General features: G+C 37.6%; 2 protein-coding genes across 10 annotated transcripts in view; both read left to right on the top strand.

The window, feature by feature from the left end:
• SGR2 (shoot gravitropism 2 (SGR2)) overlaps positions 1 to 2,615 on the top strand; it is a 39,669-nt gene extending 37,054 nt beyond the window's left edge. For all 7 annotated transcript variants that reach the window (XM_086434565.1, XM_086434564.1, XM_086434570.1 and 4 more), the window contains 2 exons: positions 1,866 to 1,912; positions 2,013 to 2,615. In XM_086434565.1, coding sequence (XP_086290691.1) covers positions 1,866 to 1,912; positions 2,013 to 2,253 — 288 coding nt within the window. In that variant the 3' untranslated portion in view covers positions 2,254 to 2,615. The remainder of the gene's footprint in view (positions 1 to 1,865; positions 1,913 to 2,012) is intronic.
• An 838-nt stretch (positions 2,616 to 3,453) lies between these two features.
• Positions 3,454 to 21,302, top strand: LOC147406499 (uncharacterized). Of its 3 annotated transcripts, none has more exons than XM_086434573.1 (5): positions 3,454 to 3,729; positions 8,921 to 9,128; positions 18,722 to 18,829; positions 20,718 to 20,769; positions 20,871 to 21,302. In XM_086434573.1, exons 2-5 carry the CDS (start codon positions 8,940 to 8,942, stop codon positions 20,981 to 20,983), a joined length of 462 nt encoding a protein of 153 aa, XP_086290699.1. In that variant the 5' UTR covers positions 3,454 to 3,729; positions 8,921 to 8,939; the 3' UTR covers positions 20,984 to 21,302. The 3 variants fall into 3 exon arrangements, with proteins under 3 accessions (XP_086290699.1, XP_086290697.1, XP_086290698.1); XM_086434571.1 differs by having other exon boundaries at positions 3,467 to 3,729; positions 8,929 to 9,128; XM_086434572.1 differs by having other exon boundaries at positions 3,477 to 3,729; positions 8,929 to 9,128; positions 18,722 to 18,823; positions 20,871 to 21,191.

The raw sequence follows: 21,302 nt of genomic DNA, 5'->3' as shown, positions 1-21,302 counted from the left end.
TTCCGAAATCTCAATCCACCATTCTTCTTCGGCAAACATAACTTCCTCCAAATCACCCAATGATGTTTCTTCATTCCATCTTTGTCACGCCACAAGAAATCTCGGCAAATTCTATCCAATTGCACTTCCACACTCATCAACAAGGAAAACAACGAAAAAGAGTAGATAGGAATGCTAGCCAAAGTACTCTTAATGGGAGTAATTTTCCCTCATTTGGATAAAACCTTAGCTTTCCAAATACTTGAACTTTTTCTCATCCTTCTGAGCACCGGCTCCCAAATATCCTTACTTGTATACCCCATCCCCAAAGGAAGGCCCAAATACGTGGTTGGAACCCAATAGAAGCCGCAATTACCTCCACCCCTTCCACCTCACCTACCGTGAACAGTTTACTCTTGCAAATATAGAACTAATGATCTTTTCTTAGTGTATTATTGCCATTTTTTAGTCACTCTATAACCTTCGGCACCTCTTCAGCCATTTCTAAACACAATTTTGTAATTCCACCAAATTTGCAAGGGTAATGCTTGGCTACCGCAGAGTGGATTCGATGCATCTTTGCCCGTCATTTTCTGTCAGTCATTCTTGAAATATATCTGGGAGAGAAGATTAATGTATGGTTGCTAGTGTTGAGTGGCTTCTTGAGAGTATTCATTCAAAAAGAATAAAATAAAATAAAATAAAAACGTCTTTCGTGCAGTGTTGTTAAAATTGTACAATTCAAAAATCATAGTCCGATGATTTGAATTTTGTGTATGAATCCATTTGGATTAAAAATCCTGGGATTTATTTATTAATCTTACACTTGGTACAATTCATGATTTGAATCTATTTGAATGGAAACAGAAGGCATGTGTTTTGGGTGGCAACAGTGACCGCTATATTTGTTTTTAATTCTTTATAAACCATAAAGGAAAATATGGATGTTTGAACTAAGTTAATCGGCATCACCTTACACAATTGAAGAGAAATGCATCGCATCCACATTGTAGGATCAAGTGTTTTGATGACTCATGGAAACTTGTTTATTTTGACGATAAAGTAATACATCCGGGGTTTGGGATTGTCCTTTATTATTTTTTTTTTTTCCTTTCCTAGGCCGTTTAAGGATGATTTATGTTTTTGATTTTTTTGGGGTAAAAAAAACTCTTGTTTGTATAACTAGGGAGTTCAGAATAGTCTCCATATAGTTCTTATCAACGTTGCCTGTTTAGATTGTGTTTTCGTTATTTGTAAGTGTTTGTAAAGAACCTTTTCCTTATCCGATTATGGGGTAATTATGCATGTTATATATTTTCTAATAAGTTTGATATTATTTCATATTTATTAATTCATAAAGAAAGAAAAAAATCCCTCCTAAAAAATTTATCCTTAAGAGGTGTAGATTGTTTCATTCTTAAGGATTTCCGTGCTATTGTACTTCCCCCTCACATGTTTGGGTTAATGAATGAGTCACCTTTAGAAGCTTGACTTTCTCAACATCCTCCTCTCAACAATTACTTTACATGAATTGACCAATTGGTTTATGCAATCGCCCTATTTCCTTAGCCATGCAACTTGCCACTTGAGGTCCCTCAGAGAACTATTCCTCCACGTCTTATTAGAAATTTATATATCCTATTTGTGTTGGGTCACTCAATCCATTATCCTATTGGTATTGGGTCAGTCCATTTATGTTATCGGCTTGGGTCTCCAGATTAATTTGTTTTTGAGTGGGGTCTACATTTCATCTACTGGAATTATTTTTGGGGCCGGACTGAGTAGACAGCCCTACTTTTGAGTGCAATTTCCATGTATTATTTTTACCTTTTTTGTGTATATCATAACATCTGTATTTACTTCAAGTTTGCCTATCAATCATGCAGGATAAAACATTTGAACATCAATATATATCAGCGATCGGCTCCCATACGTAAGCTTCTTTACCCATTCTCCACTTCGTGTTCATTTTCTTATCTTGGGATTACTCTTGTGTTTTTTTACCTTGCTAATTTTTATTATTGGATGCACAGAAACTACTGGCGGGATAACGATACTGCCCTTTTCATGCTCAAGCACTTGTATCGAGATATACCTGAGGAGCCTAACTCGCCTGAACAGTCCAGTGAAGGTAGCTCAAAAAATCATACAACGTCCACAGGCAGGTTTTATCAAAGTGACACCATCAATGAAGAGCTTCCTTTGACTTTCTCTGACAAAGTACTTGCCAGGGAGTTTTCGAGGAAATTGAGGAAGGCAGTGAAGACCCCCTAAAGGATACAGTAAGCTTTTATGTAATGTCAAGCTAGTTAGGACGATTCTTTAATGGTGTCATAGCTGTCAAATACCCACATTTCAAGTGCAAATGGTACAACTATTCCATGTTGGGGCTATATCAAGCCCAGTGAGTGAAATACCATAGGAATCACAGTGAGTGAAATACCATAGGAATCAGAAGTCGTAGTCTAAATTTCCCACTTGTTTTATCTTCTCTGTAGATAAATGATGCTGTGTAGTAGTAACTTGAACAAACACATTTAAATATATCGATGAGGTATGTCTATATTTGATACGTATTGGATGAAAAATCTGTAATGGAATAAAGCCAACATTTACCAATGAAATATATTTTCCTACGTCCATTTTTTTTGTTTTTTGTTTTTTTGGTTGGGTGGAGAAAATATTTTCGACTGAATTGAGTTAATTGGTGTAGTTAAAGAGGGGTATTTTCCAGGAGTCAGGACAGGTGATGTTATGAATCCATCCACTAAACACGTCTCAATGGCAGATTCTTGGGCCCACCACTCTTGCAATTATTCAAGGATAAGTCTGATTGATTATTTCTATGTTTTGGATTTGAGAAATTTTGTCATGAACCAGTGCAGTTGCCAGTTGTCATTAACCACCTGATATTAGCCAAGTGAAATGACAATAATAACCCTCGTAGCCAAATAAACCAAGCCTACAACATCTTATAAAACTTGATTTTTTCAATCGAGTTCTGTTGGAATTGACCGATTCAATCTGACTTAGATGAGTCAATCTCTCAAACTAATATTAGGTGATTTAAATTGTTGAAATGGACAATTCAAATCATTGAGATCAATCTCTCTGCTCCAAACTTGGACATCAACATTTACAATCATCAACGATCAATAGCTTATAAATAATTATCTCAAAGTTTCAACTTGCATAATTGAGAACAACGTTATTCAAATTGTTAGGATCAATCTTATTTCAATCATCAAGATCAATAAATCAATTTATTGATCTCGAAGATTTGAATCTTGACCTGGACGATTTGACTACGCTGATTTATAGGGATTAAGGGCATTAAGGAAGAAAAGATTTTACATTGGGTTGTTAAGGAACTTTAGATAAAGCCCCATAACTCATTACCGACCGAGTTTTTATTTACGAAAAGAAAAGAAAAGAAAAAGTCTGACAAATTACAGTAAAAATCTCTCTACGAGTCGGTTCAGAGTCGAGTCGAGATCGTCAGATTTCTGAAACCATGGGCTACACATGCAATCCTCCGTAAGGAGCGGGATTTGGTCGAAACCGAAATTGTTGGTTGAATTAAATGAGACCTCTCAGAGACAATTAATGACCTCTTAGAGACTCGATCGAGAGAGAGAGAGAGAGAGAGAGAGATGGAGATGGAGAGGCCTCCAGAGAACGATTGCTGCTCGGTATGTCATGACAATTTCAACCTTCCTTGCCAAGCCAATTGCTCTCACTGGTTCTGCGGTACGTTCGTCCCTTCTTTCTTTTTTTTTTTTTAAAGATTTTTTTTAATAGGTAAAGTCCTTTTTTAAAAAAGGGGTTATGTCGATGTTCATGATTTATTACGAATTTGATTATTTACCTAAAAAATTTCAAAATTTTTCGTTCGATGTTGCTTGCAACCTCAATCATCAATATATTTGTAGTTGTTTTGGCATTTTACAATCCTCAAGTTTTTTTCGTAGATTTTTTTTTTTTATTCTAATGCTTTAGGCATCATCAGTGGTGAAGATGATATTGTTGAGGGAGTGTCTTGATTCTGAGTCATGGTTCTTAAAAAAATAAAAATTACGACGAGATTGTTGTTTCCAACTATGTATTGTTGAATATCACAAGAATTCAATGAACAAAAAAAAAAGGATCTTAATAGCAGAATGAGAAATTTCCTTCAAATCAAACCAAATGCTAAGTAATTGCAACAATCAGCAATAGAAGAATTTTAAAATCAAAAGTATAGAGTAACTTATCAGTTAGCAGTATTGAAGACCGAGGTACTTATTGAATGCGTTGTCGTACAGCAAATTAGTCCCCTCCAGTTGAGTTTCTTGTAACTCTGCCCCTATGATTCAATAGTCTCTAGAACATCGAAAAGTGCAGCTCACCAATTTCTTGGTTTGATGGAACGGGGATTGTTATTTCAACCTTTCTGTTGGAAGAAAAAAATTGAGTGAAGTCTGTAAAATACTTGAGGAAATAAGAAAGTTCTGAGTAAATTTTTGTGTTAAAACAAAAAAGGGAACAGTTCCTTTTAAAGATATAAGAATCCAGGGGATGATTTACCAGATTTTGCCATGTGGTTCAATCTTGTTTGTCCTTCTACGGACATGAAAAGAGAGATGCATAGGAATAGGTCATCTCCTTCAGATGTCTCTTACGGTTCTAAGTTTTCACTATAAATCATTAGACCAAAGCCCACATGTGAGGCCATGGCTCGCATCCACATCCCATGACTGAACTTGGCGATCAAATTGTTCTTTACTGCCCTGTGGCTTGGCTTTGTAGATCTCATTTCCTCTCCCTGTTTGGTATTGAGGGGTGTTTTCATCTACCGGTTCAGTCACTTTTCCAGTCTTAACTTACTTGGGGGTTCCAATTTGGAGGGTCTAAGTGCATTCTTTGGAGTCTTTTGCCTTTGCCGTTTATAGGGATCTTTGGAAGGAAAGGAAGAGCCATATTTTTTAGGATAAGGAACATTTATTTCATGATCTCACATTCTCAGTTTTGGGCTTTCTTTTTTTGTGGGGAAAGTTATTCAAGGAGTCTGAGGGTATCTTCTTTGAATATCTTTTGGTTAGATGGGACTTGATTTGTAACCTTGTTGCCTTGTAGTTTTCCCCTTTCAAGGGTGTTATGTTCTGTTTTCCCTTGGGATGCTCACCTCGACCTCCCTTTTTTCGAATAATTTACTTTTACCTATCAAAAATAAAGCTTGGAATGGTGCAGGTGTTCGTGTGGTTATTATGGTCATTGTCCTACCTTAGCTTTACTCAAAGATAGAACAAAAATAATTTATAAATCAAAAAGACTATTCTTGTCTTGATCTTTATGGGACTCAAGACTTTCAACAAAAGAGAAAAGCTAGGAAAAAAAAATTCAGCAAAGCATTTCCGTGCTTCAATTTTTCTATAATCATAGTGGTTTATCGATCAACCAAGTAAATGGATTTCAAGATCCTATATGTTGTAGAGGACTGTGCAAAGATTTGGAAGAGGTGAGACGTACAATCCACTAGGTCCCAGCAGCCCCACTCATCACAAATTAGAACTAAAAGATTTATGAAAAATAAGGCTAGGAAATGTGGTTTCGTGAAGAATGAACCAACGACCAATAAATCTTTAACAAATATAGCAATAACCTAAACTCATTATTATCATAATGGCAATTATTCCCACACACAACATTATTTAAGTGTTTCAATTTTCGCAAACAAAGTTTTCAAACTCAGATAATGATCATTAGTTACGATTATTTTGAAAATAAGGTCATTTACTACTATCTCCTTTCTCTTTTGGGACATACTTCGCTAAAATAATTTCTAATATTAACTATGGTGGGGATCACCATTACATAACACCATTCTGGTTACCATTATTTTGGTTCTATCTTCGTGGCCATTTTAAGAATTTCTACACTCTGTAGTTATTGGTTAATGGGGATTGGAAGGATCATTTCTCTAGTATCAATTGTTAACAATTAGATTACATATCAAAGAGGCTTTTTTGGCATGACCCAAATAATTTTGGAAACATCATTTTTTTTCTAGGAACATGGTGTGTTGGGTATTAGAAACATTTAAGATTTTGAACTTTTCTTTTACTGGTTGGTGGTTTCAGAGGTTGGGGAGAAGGCATTACTCTTTTGAAAGGCAATCATTGAAGCAAAATATTGTTTTAGGAATTTGGGCTGGTAGAGAAGTCGAACTCGATTATTTTATGCGTATAGAGTTTGGAAGGGCAACATGAAGTTTCAAATGAAGGTTTCATAAGGCATTAGGTTTAATGTAGGTAAGAATGATAGAGTTTTCTTTTATGAAGTTAAATGGTATGGAAATTTCCCCTAGAAGCCTTACAAAAAGGATAGTCCATTGCAGGACTTCAAAATCTGGAAAGGTGAAGATCTATCATGAGTGGATTTGGGAGGAGGTTGAGTATTTGGGATATTAAAACGGTTTCTTTGTTCCTCACAAGCATTACGAATCTATGGCACTCCTTCAGATAATAAATTTTTTATTTTGAACAATAGGGTATTTCCACAATTAAGTCCTTTTACAAGGTTGTGAACAACTTCTCTAGCAATTCCATTTCCTCTATTGCACTTTTTTGGGGTTTGATTTTTGTTCTATCTGTACAATAAGTAGGGAATCTGCGAACCACTTCCACCTCCACTATCATTTAGTCTATCCATTTTGAATTTCCTTCTCCATTTTGGGGTTATCTGGATGATCATTTTTTTAGAAGTTTTCCGATATTGGTATATTTTGGCCTTTTCCATGATAAGTTTGTGGGTCCAACTCAAAACCAATTCACAATGAGTGGAGAGGCCCAAGATCTTATAAGGAGAGAGACAAGGCAATTTGTGTCCCGTGTGGGACTAAACTCAACACACCCCCACACGTGTGGGCTGGTCTGGGCCAAAGCACGTGGAGATATGAATTGGGTGACGTGGAGGAGAGAAAGGCCCGCTCTGATATTATGATAAATTTGGGGGTCCAACTCAAACCAATTGGCAATGAGTGGAGAGGCCCAGGATCTTATAAGAAGAGAGACAAGGCAATTTGTATCCATTGTGGGACTAAACTCAACATTCCATTTGGTACTTTTGACACCTTGTTAGGATATATGGAAAAAAAGGAATTGAAGGATGCTCGAAGGCAAAGAAGAAAATCTCTAAGATACAATATTAAGGAGAAGCTTTATTGTTCAAGTAGTCAGCCCTCTTCAAGGAATGTAAGGATACTACTAAAGTGGACTTGGTTTCTAGCTGGGACCTCATTATCAGTGAGAACTTAGTCTTTTGTGTTTCTTTTTTTTGTTGGCAGCTCATCTGGATCTCTAGGATTTTATATTTTTATTTATCATTTTCCTTTTTCTAATAATGTTTTACACATCAAATATGTGAGTGTGCAAAAGAAGACTTGTTCAAGGTGAAATGATTTCTTGAATCGAGAATCTCATTCAAAAGTGGTGGGCTGTTGAAGAAATAAAAGAAGTTTGATTGGGTTTTCTTGTTCTAATAACGAAGGCAAAAAAAACACAAGGGTCGTTGATTCTCAATTTATCTTTTGGGCTATTTCAGTTTCAGTAAAGGCAAAAGGTTCAACACGTAGGACTCTCATGAGCTTGTCAGCAAAAAAAATATCGGTTAGCATGAAAGTCATGCAGTCACAAAGTGTGATGGCAAGTTGGTCAACTAGAAGATGGCACTCTCAAATTTGTGATGTAGAGTATTGAGATTTTACTACAAAATAACCCAAGATTGTTTAACCACTCAATTTATTAGGGGGGTGGGGGGGGGGGGGGGGAGGCAACATTACTTTATACATCAAAACCTCACAAGAATTGATGGTGATCCGATTCTATAAGCATGTCTTTTACCTTGCATACTAGATCTCTCTCTTTGTTCTCCAGAGGACTAGAGAAAAGCTGAATGGTCGAGATCAATGATTCACTAAACTGTTCATATGCTTTTTGTTGCTTCATTAATAAGTACAATACTAGCTGAATAGCTGCAAATTCCTTATGTAGTATTTTTAATAGTATCTATACATATGGTTTCTCAAGTCTTCCATCTTACCATGGAGTTCTATTTACTTCCATGTTAACCATGGATTATGTGAGTGTTGAGTAACTTTGGATTCTGCAATTGCCAATCCCTATTCATTCTCAAGTAGCTTGATTACAGTTGGTCTTGCTCCTTTTGTACAGTTAGGTTTTGGTTGCTAGGATAGCTCTATTTTGGATAGAATAATTGTTGGGTACAAGCTTATCTGTTGTTTGGCTCTGCAATATTTATGGGGATAAGAGAAGGTAAGTCTAGCCTTACTAACTTAGTGATATTTTAAATCTTACTAAGGGTCGTTGAGCTCACCTTGTGGCATCCAAAACCATGATCCGAGGCCACAGGGATGTAGAGGACAAAATTTTATGAAAAGGCTATTTTTCGCCCTTAAATCTTAATTTTAACTTTGGAATTTAGTAGCCGTCCATTTTCAAAACCTTAGATCAAACCCCCCTCCCAAAAAAAATAAAATAAAATAAATAAATAAATAAGTTGTGAGTTTTTCCATGAAATATATTCCAAATTCGGTAATCCATTTTAGCTCAATGACTCTTAGTAAGATTGGAAATCCTACTAAGTTAATAAGGAAAGTGTTTCTCATAAGAGAATCCTTCTAATCAACATTATCCACAAGTTTTCTTTTTTCGATTGTTACATCCTGAAAGAGTGGTTTTCCCTATCAGGGGGATAAGCATATCTTGGGATGTCACCTCAAAAGGTTTCGGTGAGGAAGACAATATTATTCCCTCGCAAGTGGTGCTTTTTCAGTATGCTCTAGCGGGGGTGGGGAGGGGAGTCTTAAGATCATTTTTTATTATTGGTAAAAGAGTTTCAAGATCAGTTATCATGCACTTTTATTTGGTGTTTTCCTTTTTAGCATTTCAGGTAATTGTATTATGCGTGTTTGGCATCATGGATCAGCGATTCAGCCATGCAAATGCCCTATATGTCGTCGTTTGATAACTCTATTGATACCTTCTGAGGCATCATTACAAAATCGTCATGACTCAGAAGTTAGGGAGGTACTAGAAAATATTGAAAGGTACAATCGTCTATTTGGTGGAGGCACACGCAGTCTCGTTCAGGTATTTATATACATATATATGAGTGTCCTATATGTTTAGGCCATTAGATCTTATTGATGTTTGTTACATTTAAGCCTTGTGAAGATAGTTGCAGATTGTACTTTTTTTTTCTAAATTTAAACACAATATAGTTTTTGTCTATATATTGTATTTACACATGTTCACAAGAGTCTCCTTTGGAAAGATGGTTTAGGTTATTCATTTACAAAAAGGAGGTCATGGGGCAACTTGGAATAGTGTTTTTTACATGATTTGTGCATGATATGATTGTATAGATGAGGGTGTTCAATTCCTCATAGAGATATATGGTCAATGGTATGATTGTATCCGTGTTTTGAGATAATATCTTGATCAGATTGTGATATACTAGAGATATAATAAAAAAATTGATCAAAATGATCTATAAATCATGACAATTAATAGTTACTATTAATGAAATATGATCACAACTGTTGATTTCACAGTAATGATATATGGTCATGGCCATACTGTTTTGGAATGTATCGATCAATACGTACCATTAAATGAATATTTTGACACGAAACATGTTTGGAATCAAAGTTTTGATGAATATTTCGGTCTGTGCCTTTATAAACTAGGACATGTTTTTTTTTACAATTTATATTTTTCACTAAAATGCTGATTTTGATATATGTTTTTAAATGTTTCATTCTGTTTCAGTGAATGTTTCGTTTTTTTCCTTGACCAAAAAATTATTGCAAAACGAAATTTTAAACCTTGGATATGGCTAAGATTGAGACTGAGATCAAAGAATCAATATCTAAGATTTGCAAATGTTGGAAGGTAGAGAATAAAATTCCCATTATCAAGTATGCTGGATCCTTGTCTCTTAAAAAAGGTACAAACCTAAAATAAAGTATCCTTTCTGGTATATTTGCAGAAAAGTTATACAACTTCAGTATATACTGTTTTACAATTTTGGCTTATATAAAATCTTTGCCCTTGTGCCTTTTTAGAAAAAATCACAAAACAATTCCAACATTTTTTTTCTATAAAAAGGTCCACATTTCTCATCTTCAAGAACTTTCACATTCAAAATTTTCAAAATTTCTATTTATTCTTCTGTTTTTTAGGCATTCAGAATGCTGAGTATCTAAGTCTCAAATCCAAAACTAGTAATACAAACCAGCGACAAAAAAAAAATTGTGAGGATATTGCAACTAGTCAAATCTTGGAGTTAGTGCTACCAAGGACCCTTGCACAATTGGGTGTCGCTCAATATCTTGAAAAAGTGACATTCACAATGGCATTGGAGTCATTTAAATATGTGATAATTATATAATTTGACAACTGATTCCAACAATTTTGATATAATTTCCAACAATTTGAAGATAGTCTGCTTATATTATGGGATTATATGCATCAAGAACACCAAGTTCTGTACTTTAAAGGACTAGATCCCACTAGGAAAAACTCTTGATTAATAACAATCATAGGATGTTTAATAGGGATCATGATCACACATAGCACTCCCAGTTAGAAGACTGTACAAGTTGAAGGTTCTGAAAGAGAAAGATGGAGGCCCAAAAGAACATGGATTGAAATAATGAAAGTATATATGAACAGACTTTCAATAACAGAAGATGTGGATGCAGGCATAATTGGATGGAAGAATAAGATTCGTTTAGTCAACCTTAAATCTTTGGGATAAGGCTTTGATAATGGTGGTCACACACATAGTTACCAAATTTGGTGATTTATTAGAAAAATTGCGATTAAATCTTGACTTTTTTCCTTCATGATTTAATTGCAACTTTTCATTTAGTCTCGACTTTTTCAAACTTCGCAGTTAAACCACAAACTTCACGATTAAGTTAGGAAAAACGAAAATAGGGTGTTTCGGTATCTGCTTAGATAAATTTCCCATAGCCAGTCTTATATGATGCACTAATAAGAAGGAATGTCATTGATGAAGATGATGGTGACCACTTTATGGATGAAGTTGTTGTGTATGTGAACACCTTTGTGAAGCTCACTTTAGTAATTTGATCAAACACCTATTAGGTATTTCACGAAACACCTTGTATGCCACACCTTTCAAGACCTTGTTTGATAATGGCAATAAATGGTAAACCCAACTAATAGTAGCAAATGCAAAGAAGATAAACAATCTCACAAAGAAAAAGTAGGAACACAATACCTACAACACGAGATTTTACGTGATTCACCCAAAAGTTATGTCCACGGAGGTATGAGCATTTGAGCTCGATTTCACGATGAAGAAAACGGGGCAAATCGATATAAAAAAAATACCTCTATCACTTAGCTTTATCTTCTTCTAGATCACAATCTTCCTAGATCTCTCAAACTCTCCTCTTTTTTGGATTTTCTACTCTCTTCTCTAGAAAAGACTTAGACTTGAGTTACAACAAAAGAAAATAAAACCCCTTTTAGAAGCACCACAAAGTGAGCCACTTACATAAGTTACAAGCCCACCCCAAATTACCTTTGACCGACCCAAAAAACACACATACTTGGACCGGGCCTAATTGTTTTGAGCCATACTTCAACAGAAGCTTCAAGGAATGAGGATACAAATGAGGATGACATTGAATTTGATGATTTTTTATTGGTTGATGAATTCTAACTTGGATTCATGATTTAGATTTTTTATATAGATTCTTTTCTCTCTCTCAATATATATATATATATATATTTTACAATGTGCATGCCCACCTTCCTCATCAATTATGTATGCATGGTAAGGCTCCTTCCAAGTTGGATTTAATTTCCGTGGTTTGGTTCAAAACACTTACTTATCTAGATATATGGTTAAAGCCTTATCCCAAAGATATGGGGTTAGCTCAACGAATCATGTTCCTCCATTTCACTTTGTCAAGAGCCAAGTCTTCATGGTTGTAAGTCTACCATGGTTTAATATTGTGGCATACATCCAAATTTATATTCATTTTAGTTTTGACTTTCGAATGTTATTTGCTAGAGAATAAGCACATTGTCCTTGGGGTACCTATCACTTGAGTTGTTCATGCTATTTGGGAAGTGAGGAAAGTTCATTCTAACACCTTATATAAATTTTTTTGTTAAGTAATAATTCATTAATTGAAAGCAAGGCCGGACGAGATGACCGACCAAGCGAAGAACCGTACAAAAGGAAACTACTCAGTAGTAATACAACTAACCCCATCCTAGTTGCAAATAAAATCCTCAAAAAAGACCTCCCTAAATTCCTTGAAAATCTTAGATCAAAAGATAATAAGACCCAAGATAGACACAATTGTATCCTTACATTCGTTCATTTATCCATCAAAAGTATGACTATTCCCTCCATCCAAACCCCCCAACAAATTGCAAATGGAGTGATGCTCTACAACAACCTCTTCATACTTAGGAACGAGTATCCAAGGGAAGACCAAGAAGTGAAAAGATCCCAAATTGTTTTAGGCAAGCAAGTTGATACCCCGAACAACTTGAAGAAATGCGCCCAAATCTCAAAAGTGAAATTATAATGGAGGAGAAGATTCAATGATTCCCAGTTACTCAAACACAACAAACAACGACTCACCCGCACATTCCTCGCTGCATAAAAAAGTCTACCGTTTGGATCCTACCTAGCTCGGCTGTCCAAGTAGGAAAAAAAAATACTTGGCACTTTTGGTCTTCAAATAGCAACGAGGGGAAAAGAAAGCTCTCCAATATCACACAAAGAGTGATAGAATGACCGCACCAAAACCTCCCTTCTTTGTTCACCACCCACACTCTCCCATCCCCTCTCTCCACCTCCAAAACGAGCAACGAATTAACCTACCAACCTCCTCTATCTCCCAATCATTGAACGTTCTACAAAAACCAAAGTCCCAAGCCCACTCTCCGCCCACAAATCTTCTAAAAGTGGAGATTGGTAACCCTTTCTTTGAAGAAATGGAATATAAAGATGGGAATTCCTCCCTAAGGGGACGAGAGCCACATCAAGTGTCTTCCCTGAATCTCACCCTATTACCTTTACCCACCTTGAGCTTAGTTCTCACCTTAAACAATGGAAGAATCTTCATGATACTTTTCCACAAACCGCACCCATGCTAGTGCCTAACTATCCCATTCTCCCACCCAAAAGATATAGAACCAAACTTTGCTTCTATAACTCGTCTCCAAAGACCACCGCCTTCCACCCCAAACCTCCAGATCCACTTATCCATTAGGGTCAAATTCGCCACACTTGCCTTCCTTACACCCAATCTGCCATTCTTCTCATCTGAACACACCCGCTTCCAACTCACTAGGTGATGCTTTTGATTCCCTACTTTGTCATGCCACATAAAATTTTGAAACAACTTATCTAATCTCATTTCCATGCTTCGAGGCAACAAGAACAAGGATAAGAAATAAACCAGGATACTAGAGAGCAGGCTTCTGATCAAAATCAATTTGCCCCCCTTAGATGAGTAGTTAGCCTGCCACATCGCTAGTTTCCTTTCCACCTTTTGATAACTAGATCCTAGATTGCCTACCTCCTATAAGGAGCACCCAAAGGGAGCCTTAAATAAGAAGTAGGTAGGCTACCTACTTGCCAACCCAAAAAAGTTGCAAGTAGTGTCACGAATGGGACCCGACCGACTGGTAACACCTTGCTCTTTCTCATGTTCACTGGGATGTCAGGGACAACTTCGAAACAGCATAAAAGGACACCTAATCTCCTTGTCTGATTTAAGGAAACATCAAGGAAAACTAATGTATCATCTGCGAACTGAAGGTGAGAAACCGTAGTGTCCCTGATACCAATCGAGAACCCAGATAAGTCTCCATTCGCCACTCCTCTATACAACATCCTCCCAAGTTTCCGCAACAATAATAAACAAAAATGGGGATAGAGGATCCCCTATCTAAGTCTTTTGGAGCCTTAAAAAAACCATGCGACGGCCCATTAATCAACACCGAGAAAGACAATGAAGAAACAAAAGTCATAATCCAAGAAATCCATCTCCTACCAAAGCCCATCCTCCCAGACATGGACTCCAAAAACCGCCAACTTACGTGGTCATACGCCTTCTCAAGGTTCACTTTGCACACCACCCCCACTCTTCCAGATGTTAGTCTAAAGTCAATACACATTCGCAATTAAGACCCTATTTAGTTTCTAACGCCCTTTGATGAAAACACTCTGATTATAGCCAATTAACCCCTAAATTACGCCTTTTAATATTTTAGCAAGTAAACTCAAAATGATTTTATAAGTAGTGTTTGCCAAATTGATGGGCCTCAAGTCCTTGTTGTCTTATGTCCCCAACAATTTAGGGATTAAGGCAATGAAAGTACAGTTAGAACTGTGATCTAGCAAATAATCCGAATAGAACTCCTCCACTAGCAACATGAAGTCATCCTTAATGATATCCCAGCAAGTTTTAAAAAACTTAACTGGAAAACCATCTGGCTCAGGAGCTTTGACATTCCTCATACTTGTGATAACACTCCAAACCTCATCCTCCTCAAAGGATCTTTCCAACCACTCAAATTGATTCTCGATTACCCTATCAAACTGCAGAAGCTCTAGTCTGGGTCTATTGCGATGTTGATAAGTTCACAACGTCGAATAGAAGTCTACAATCCTTGGCAATGTCCTCTTCCCCCTATAGCCAAGCCCTAACCACTCTAATTCTTGAAATGTGATTGATCCTACTATGAGCATTGGCCATGCAATGGAAGTACTTAGTGTTACCATCTCCTTTTTTGAGTCATCTTGCTCTTGACTTTTGCTTCCAACTAATTTCCTCTAAAGATGCCAATCTCTGATAATTCTCTCTCTAATTAAATCTCGAGACACTGTCATCCGTCAAGAGAGGATGCAACTTCTCAAGCCGATCCATCTCCTCGATTCTCAAAGAACGTCTTTATTTTGTACATCTACCCTCCCAAACGAATCTGTGTTCCACCTTATTAGTACCTCTTTCAGCGCCTTCAACTTTTTTGTAAACATGGTCCCCACATTTCCATCACAAGAAAAGCTCCTCCACTATTATGTTACAACTCTTTGAAATTATAATGCTTCAGCCACATAACTTCAAAACGAAATGGAATGGATCCCCTCCTGAACAACACTGCTTTCAATTGGAAGGAGCAATGACCAAATATCGGATTCGGAATTGCCACCTGAGAAAATTGCCCAAACATTGAGGCCCAATCGTCCGAAACTAGAAATTTGTCCAACCTATCATCCAACTCCTCCCAAGCACCAAGGACGATTCCAGTTACACCCTACATCATCCAACTCCTCCCAAAATTGTTTGCATTCCCATCCCTTTGTTGGCCCATACACTCCTGAAAACACCCACTTAGGCTCGGCCCCAACACATTTGCCCAAAATGGAAACAGAAAATGCCCCTATCAACGAGTCTTCCACCTCGATCAACCTCTTGTCCTATAAAACCCACACACCTCCTGCTAAACCATTGGCTGCCAAGTATTTCCACCCCTTATTTCTGCCACCCCAAATATCTCTAATGAGAAGATTATTCACCTGATGGAGCTTTGATTCTTGCAAGGTTACGATATGGGGCTTGTAGCTTTGGATTGCTGGCTTCACCAAGGCCCTTTTGTTTCTGTCATTTAAACCGCACACATTCCAAGGGAGGATCTTAATTGGCATCAGAACCATTAATTTTTCTTCCACTCCTCAGAACTAATGAGGAATTCAACTGGAATCTTACCCCTTGACTTGTGTAGTTCCTGCACTTCTTTAGCTAATGTGACTCTTAGCTTCTTCACCCGATTTTCATCTACCACTTCCAGTGACGTAACCAAATTAGACATAGGCTGCTGAACATCCTCTTCCTGACCCACTTCATCCCTCAAAATGCTCTCCACTTCTGATCTGATGCTACCTTGTTCCTCACCAATCGGTTCTCCCTACATAATTACCTTCTCGTAGTGCTTTTTAAGAGCTAATTCCAAAAGAAAATTTGTTTCCTCTGTCTGACCTTCCTAGTCCAGCCCAGTAGACCAACCCAACTCGATCATTTCAAATAACCAATCAGTCAGCACCTCTACTACTTGTTGCTTAGACCTCCTACCACCCTAGTCACCAAAGTCGCCGACTTTTTCAAAAAATCGTTATCAAATCGCGATTTTAAAAACTGGTGATTAAATCACAACTTTTTAAAAAAGTCACGATTTAAACAAATAAAACGTGATTTCATCATCACTTTTTAAAGGGTTTTTTCGCAGACCATTTATTCTTATAGTTTAAAGTAGGATTTGTTGATATAAATGATAACATCATTTAGTAGAAAAAAAAAATTCATTATCCTAACACTATTTCAACTTTTTCCCTTGCCGACTTATTCCTGATCCCCGACTTGGTGACTATGCCTACCACACCAGATTTTATCAGATCCTACGCCCTCTTCCATGGCCAAATGGGTGGGCTCAACACACACACGCAAAACTCTGAACTCTCCTGTTTATTGGACCTTAGATCTATCCACCCAACAGCCACTCTCTTGGTCAACTGTCTCCCCTCCTTCCAAACTCTCGAAGAGCACCACTAAATCACCTCCCACAGTCTCAACCTCTCTTAGATTCAATGACTCCACCTCTTCCTATGCTTGATCATTTACAACAGACTCTACTGGGAATATGGAAGTCATCAAAGCAGTTGTGAAATTGCAGGGATCTTCTTCCTGGTCCAGCCCAAGAAATAGGATGGGCTTAATCATTCCATTTAACAGATCTTCCTCCAGAAGAACCTCTTCTGTGGGCTTGAAACTTATAGACCCATCCACCTTGTTATAAGTCCTCGCTAGAATAGAGCACAGCATGTGCAAGCTAGCACATGTGCTGCTCCTCCCTCGATCCAATTCAGCCCATGGGTCTGTCCACCTTTGGCCCTACACTCCTGACCATTACCACAAGCCCATCCAGCAACCGTAGAAGTCCCTGGCCCACTTGCTTCTTGGACCTCGTGCAACATTGCTTTTCCTTTATCCTTGTACACCATGCAACCCTCTCGGACCTCCACTGCGCCCCCAGCTGTCCCACCAAAAAATGAGTCACATCTAGACAGCCCTGCTAATTCAAGTTCTCTATTGATATCCCCACTACTCATCTTCTCCATTTGCCTCTGTTGAAAACCTATCACCTATTGTTCTTTTTCCGGCAAGGGAGACCCTTCCCTCTTTCTCTATCTCCAGCCACCTCCAAATCAATGTACCAGGCATTATGCCCATCAATCCTCTCATCAGAAATGCGAATCCCTATTATCAGGTTCCCTCTCGCTGGAATCTTAACCCACCTCGGAATATCTATCACCCTGCATCCCACCTTGATGGACCAAGCCATCAAATCTACGAGGTTGTTCATGATCTCTTTAACCTCCACTAATCCACCTAAAAGGCCTCCGATAAAACCGAAAGTTTCGTTCCCCCACTTGTGGAAAGGGAATCTAACAATGTCAATTCAAGTTCCAGGCTTCTCCCATGCATTCGAGATGCTGTTGTAGTTCGCATACCAAGCTCTTAACCTCACTACAGCTTCACGAATCCTCGGATTTCTGAGTTGTTTGAACTACTTTGAAGTACTCGTAGTCCTGATTACCTTGGCATAAAAAGACTCGCATATTTGGCCCACACAACCTTAGGACATAGTTGGTTTTCAGGCGTAGCCAGGGCATTCACTGCTTCTGCCGCATCCCTCAGCACAGATCCTGCCCCACAGTTTTGCAAAGTATGGCTCACCTCCACGCACCGAAGGATTCTGAGGGACCCATTATTTTGTTTTTCTCAAGAGATCTTACCCCCTCTTGCATTTTCGAAGGAGCTTCCTTCGAACCCCCAGCCTCTGTTTCAGTCACAAAGCCCCACATAGATTCCACCAAACCCACGCCTTCTCTTCCTTCAGGGATCAGTAATGCGGGAAACCAAACTGTCCCTGAAAACTCAAGAGATTTTCAAGAAGCGACCAAACTCGTGCTCATACCCATGAGCTGCTTTGCAATGTCCCAAGACCACCGATATACTCCACATCTCCTTCCCTGGTGCCCAGTTCAATGCATCCTTCAGTACCTCTGCCAACCACCGCCTCTCCTCCTCAAAAAGAAGTTCCGACACTCCCTTTCCTCTTCTCTCTACTACTCGAGTGGCCTGACTATTCTTCACCCAGCATTTCTGGATCTCAAACACTCTCTGATCTACCTGCACTAGAGTGGCCCTCCCCACTAGCGAACACCCTGTACCACATGTCCTCATACATGAATGAGGATTGTGATTATTACTGGCAAAATGTCATTGTTCATGTTCATTTTGTTACTGCTTGGTGTTTTCCTTTTAGTTGCCATAAGATTGTCACTTGTGTGGTGTCTGTTCTTATTCAGGCTAATCAGTAGTGTTTTTTATTTTTTGGGTGGTTAAGCTGGACCTGAAGATTCAAAGTTGCTTTGCAATTTGTCAAACAAACTGAGCTATGGATCTAATCCCGACTGATCAGCAGTGTTATTTATTTGACTTTTCTGATGTGCAGGCATATTTTATTATCTCATATACATTTAGCAGATCTTGCAATCAACCATACTTTCTATCATGTATATGAGCTGACATATGGAACACATGTCTTTTGCTTCTCCACAGAGATTGCGGGACTTACCATTTTTCCTGAGAAGGTTATCACGAGAACTGATGGATCCTCAAAGATCTCTTCCTCTTGTTTTGAGGGCACGTGTGTTTTTTGCAGTTAAGGTCTTTGAAAAGCTATACTGCATAATGTTATAGTCTCATTCACAAGAAGTTTGCACATATCATTTCCTTTACATTTATCACATTTTTTTTATCAGAAACTATTATCTGTTACGAAGTGAATGTGCAATTACATAAGAATTGTTCAAGTAATTTCCTCATTATTTTCTTTGATGTATTTGGGTTAAAATATTAACTTTTCCCTGATTGTGACCTTGCCACTTCTATCCCTTTGTGTTGATTTTCGTTTTTAAAATTCATCACAGTTTCTTGGTTTTTTCCAGCAATGAAAAAAAATTGGTAAGTAATGATTCATATAGACGGCAGGTCAAACCCCACCTTCCCCAAATAGTGACTGCAAGGTGATGTAAAGTTGAAAGGCTCTTACCACAAACACTGAGCAAAAAATCAATTTGGCTTATTTATAAGGCTATCCCACCTAAAAACAACACCTATATTCTGGTAGAATCCTATAACAATAAATAATCAACCGAAGCCTTCATCCTTTTGGAAGACTTTTGTAAACACTAGTGCCTTTTTTTTTAAGATTTGGCAAAATTATAAACTATAAGTAGTAGTAAGCCTAACAAAACTTCAGTTTGCAGTGGTGTCAACATTTAAAATAGGATACTTTTTCTTTCCTGCATTTAGTGAAATGCATTGTTGAATTCTGGTTTCATATACATGTCTTGTATCACAGCCTCCCATATTGTATCTATGCATCTTACCTTCAGAATGTTTTTGATGTTTCGTGATATGAGACTTTTTTTAGGGAATTTTTTTATTTTATTTTTCTGAATTTTGTATTGATCACCAGTGTTGAAACATTCAACGTGCCCATCTGAGTCATGCCACTGTGGTTTTCCTTATTGGTAGATTTTCAGGATTTGAAGCTAGTTGTGAGTGCTAAAAATATAAAGTCTGCTACCTATATACCTATCCCCTATGGGGCCTTTGGAATGGATTCCCCTAATACTCGACTTAAAAGAGAAGCTGATAAGTTGATTGAGAGGTCATGATCTCATCAAACTTTAGTTGGCCCACAGCCAAGTTTGATTTTTTATGCAAGATGACCAAATGTGTTCTCTGGCCCTTACTCGTCTAGTGGCTCCCTATCAGTTGAGATCAATCAAGTCCCTTGTCACCGTTCCCTCACAAAAATCCCAGAGTTTGCATTGTGCATTTTTTGGGGGAAAAAAAAGTGGGCATTAGAGCTATAAACAGAAATATATATATATATATATATAGTAGGGCTCACAATGTAAAGTGCATAGTAGATTATGCTTGTCGCTACTGGGTTTATAACTTGGTTTTTCAGTTCATATGGCTCTATATATCTTAACACACCATTTTCTACACAAAAATTAATGCTCATGAGGCCTACATGAAGATGAGTAAAGGCTGATTTTTGGTGAAATGATCTTCTCACCATGGAGACTATCCTCATAAAGACCATCCCTTCATGAAACTATGTGGAGTTCCAAGTTAACTGTAGAAAATGGACAGTCCAGATTTTGTTCAATTTGCAATCCTTTTGACAAATTTTGGTGTTTTAGAATATATATGAATGATATAGCTGCACGTAATTGCTTTTCTTCTTGTAAGTGGTTCGGGTTATTATGAATAAAAATAGGAGGTAGTACTTGACACGTTCCTAATGTACGGGATCAAGGCAATTTTCTTTCAAGTCAATCATCGCATATACGAATGGCAGCTTATATTCATTATCTGCTTATCAAGATTATTTATGGTTTCTATATGAAATTGTTACTTTTCAATGTTCTTACTTCTGAACAAACTTCTGATAACTTGCATGAAATTTCAGTTAATTGTGAGCATTCCGGCTTTAGATAGTTTCCATCTGAGCAATTCTAGATTCTCTCATTTGCAGATGTTACTAAGCGTCATCTACATATTCAGCCCCATAGACATTATTCCTGAAGGTATTTCGATTACATGACTTTAATTCGGTGGATGTAGTCCTTTGTTTACCGATTCGATTGTTTGCTAATACTCATCATCTGTTGGGTTTTTTAAAATATAGGGATCTTGGGATTAGTAGGTTTTTTGGATGATATCCTCATAGCACTCATCTTTTGCCTCCATATTGCTGCAATTTATCGTTCGGCACTCCTTTCTCGACATGGGGGTTCTTGAACGTTCAGCTAATAACTACAGCATGTTTGAACCACAAAGGCTTGGAAGAATGCACAGAATCAAATTCCATTGGAACAATTTAGCATGTTTCCATTAAGATAATTCACACTTTTATCCTCTTTTGTACTTTCGAGTTCCATATGTTTCTCTGCTATGTATGAGAAGATTCGTTAGATGTTTTTTCAGTGTCTTATAGTTTTATTCAACAGTTACTTTGTGTTGTAATCTTTATTTTTTCGTTGATGTAGACATGCCCCTCAATGTTTTGGGCAATATTTGAGATAACCTCCTATGTTCTCAAACTGATGGCATGCCCCCA

The sequence above is a fragment of the Akebia trifoliata genome, chromosome 3 (assembly GCF_017979445.1).
Source record: "Akebia trifoliata isolate Shusen 1 chromosome 3, ASM1797944v1, whole genome shotgun sequence".
Taxonomy (NCBI): Eukaryota; Viridiplantae; Streptophyta; class Magnoliopsida; order Ranunculales; family Lardizabalaceae; genus Akebia; species Akebia trifoliata.
Note: the sequence above shows the minus strand (reverse complement) of the source record. Positions and strands in the feature narration are given on the sequence as shown.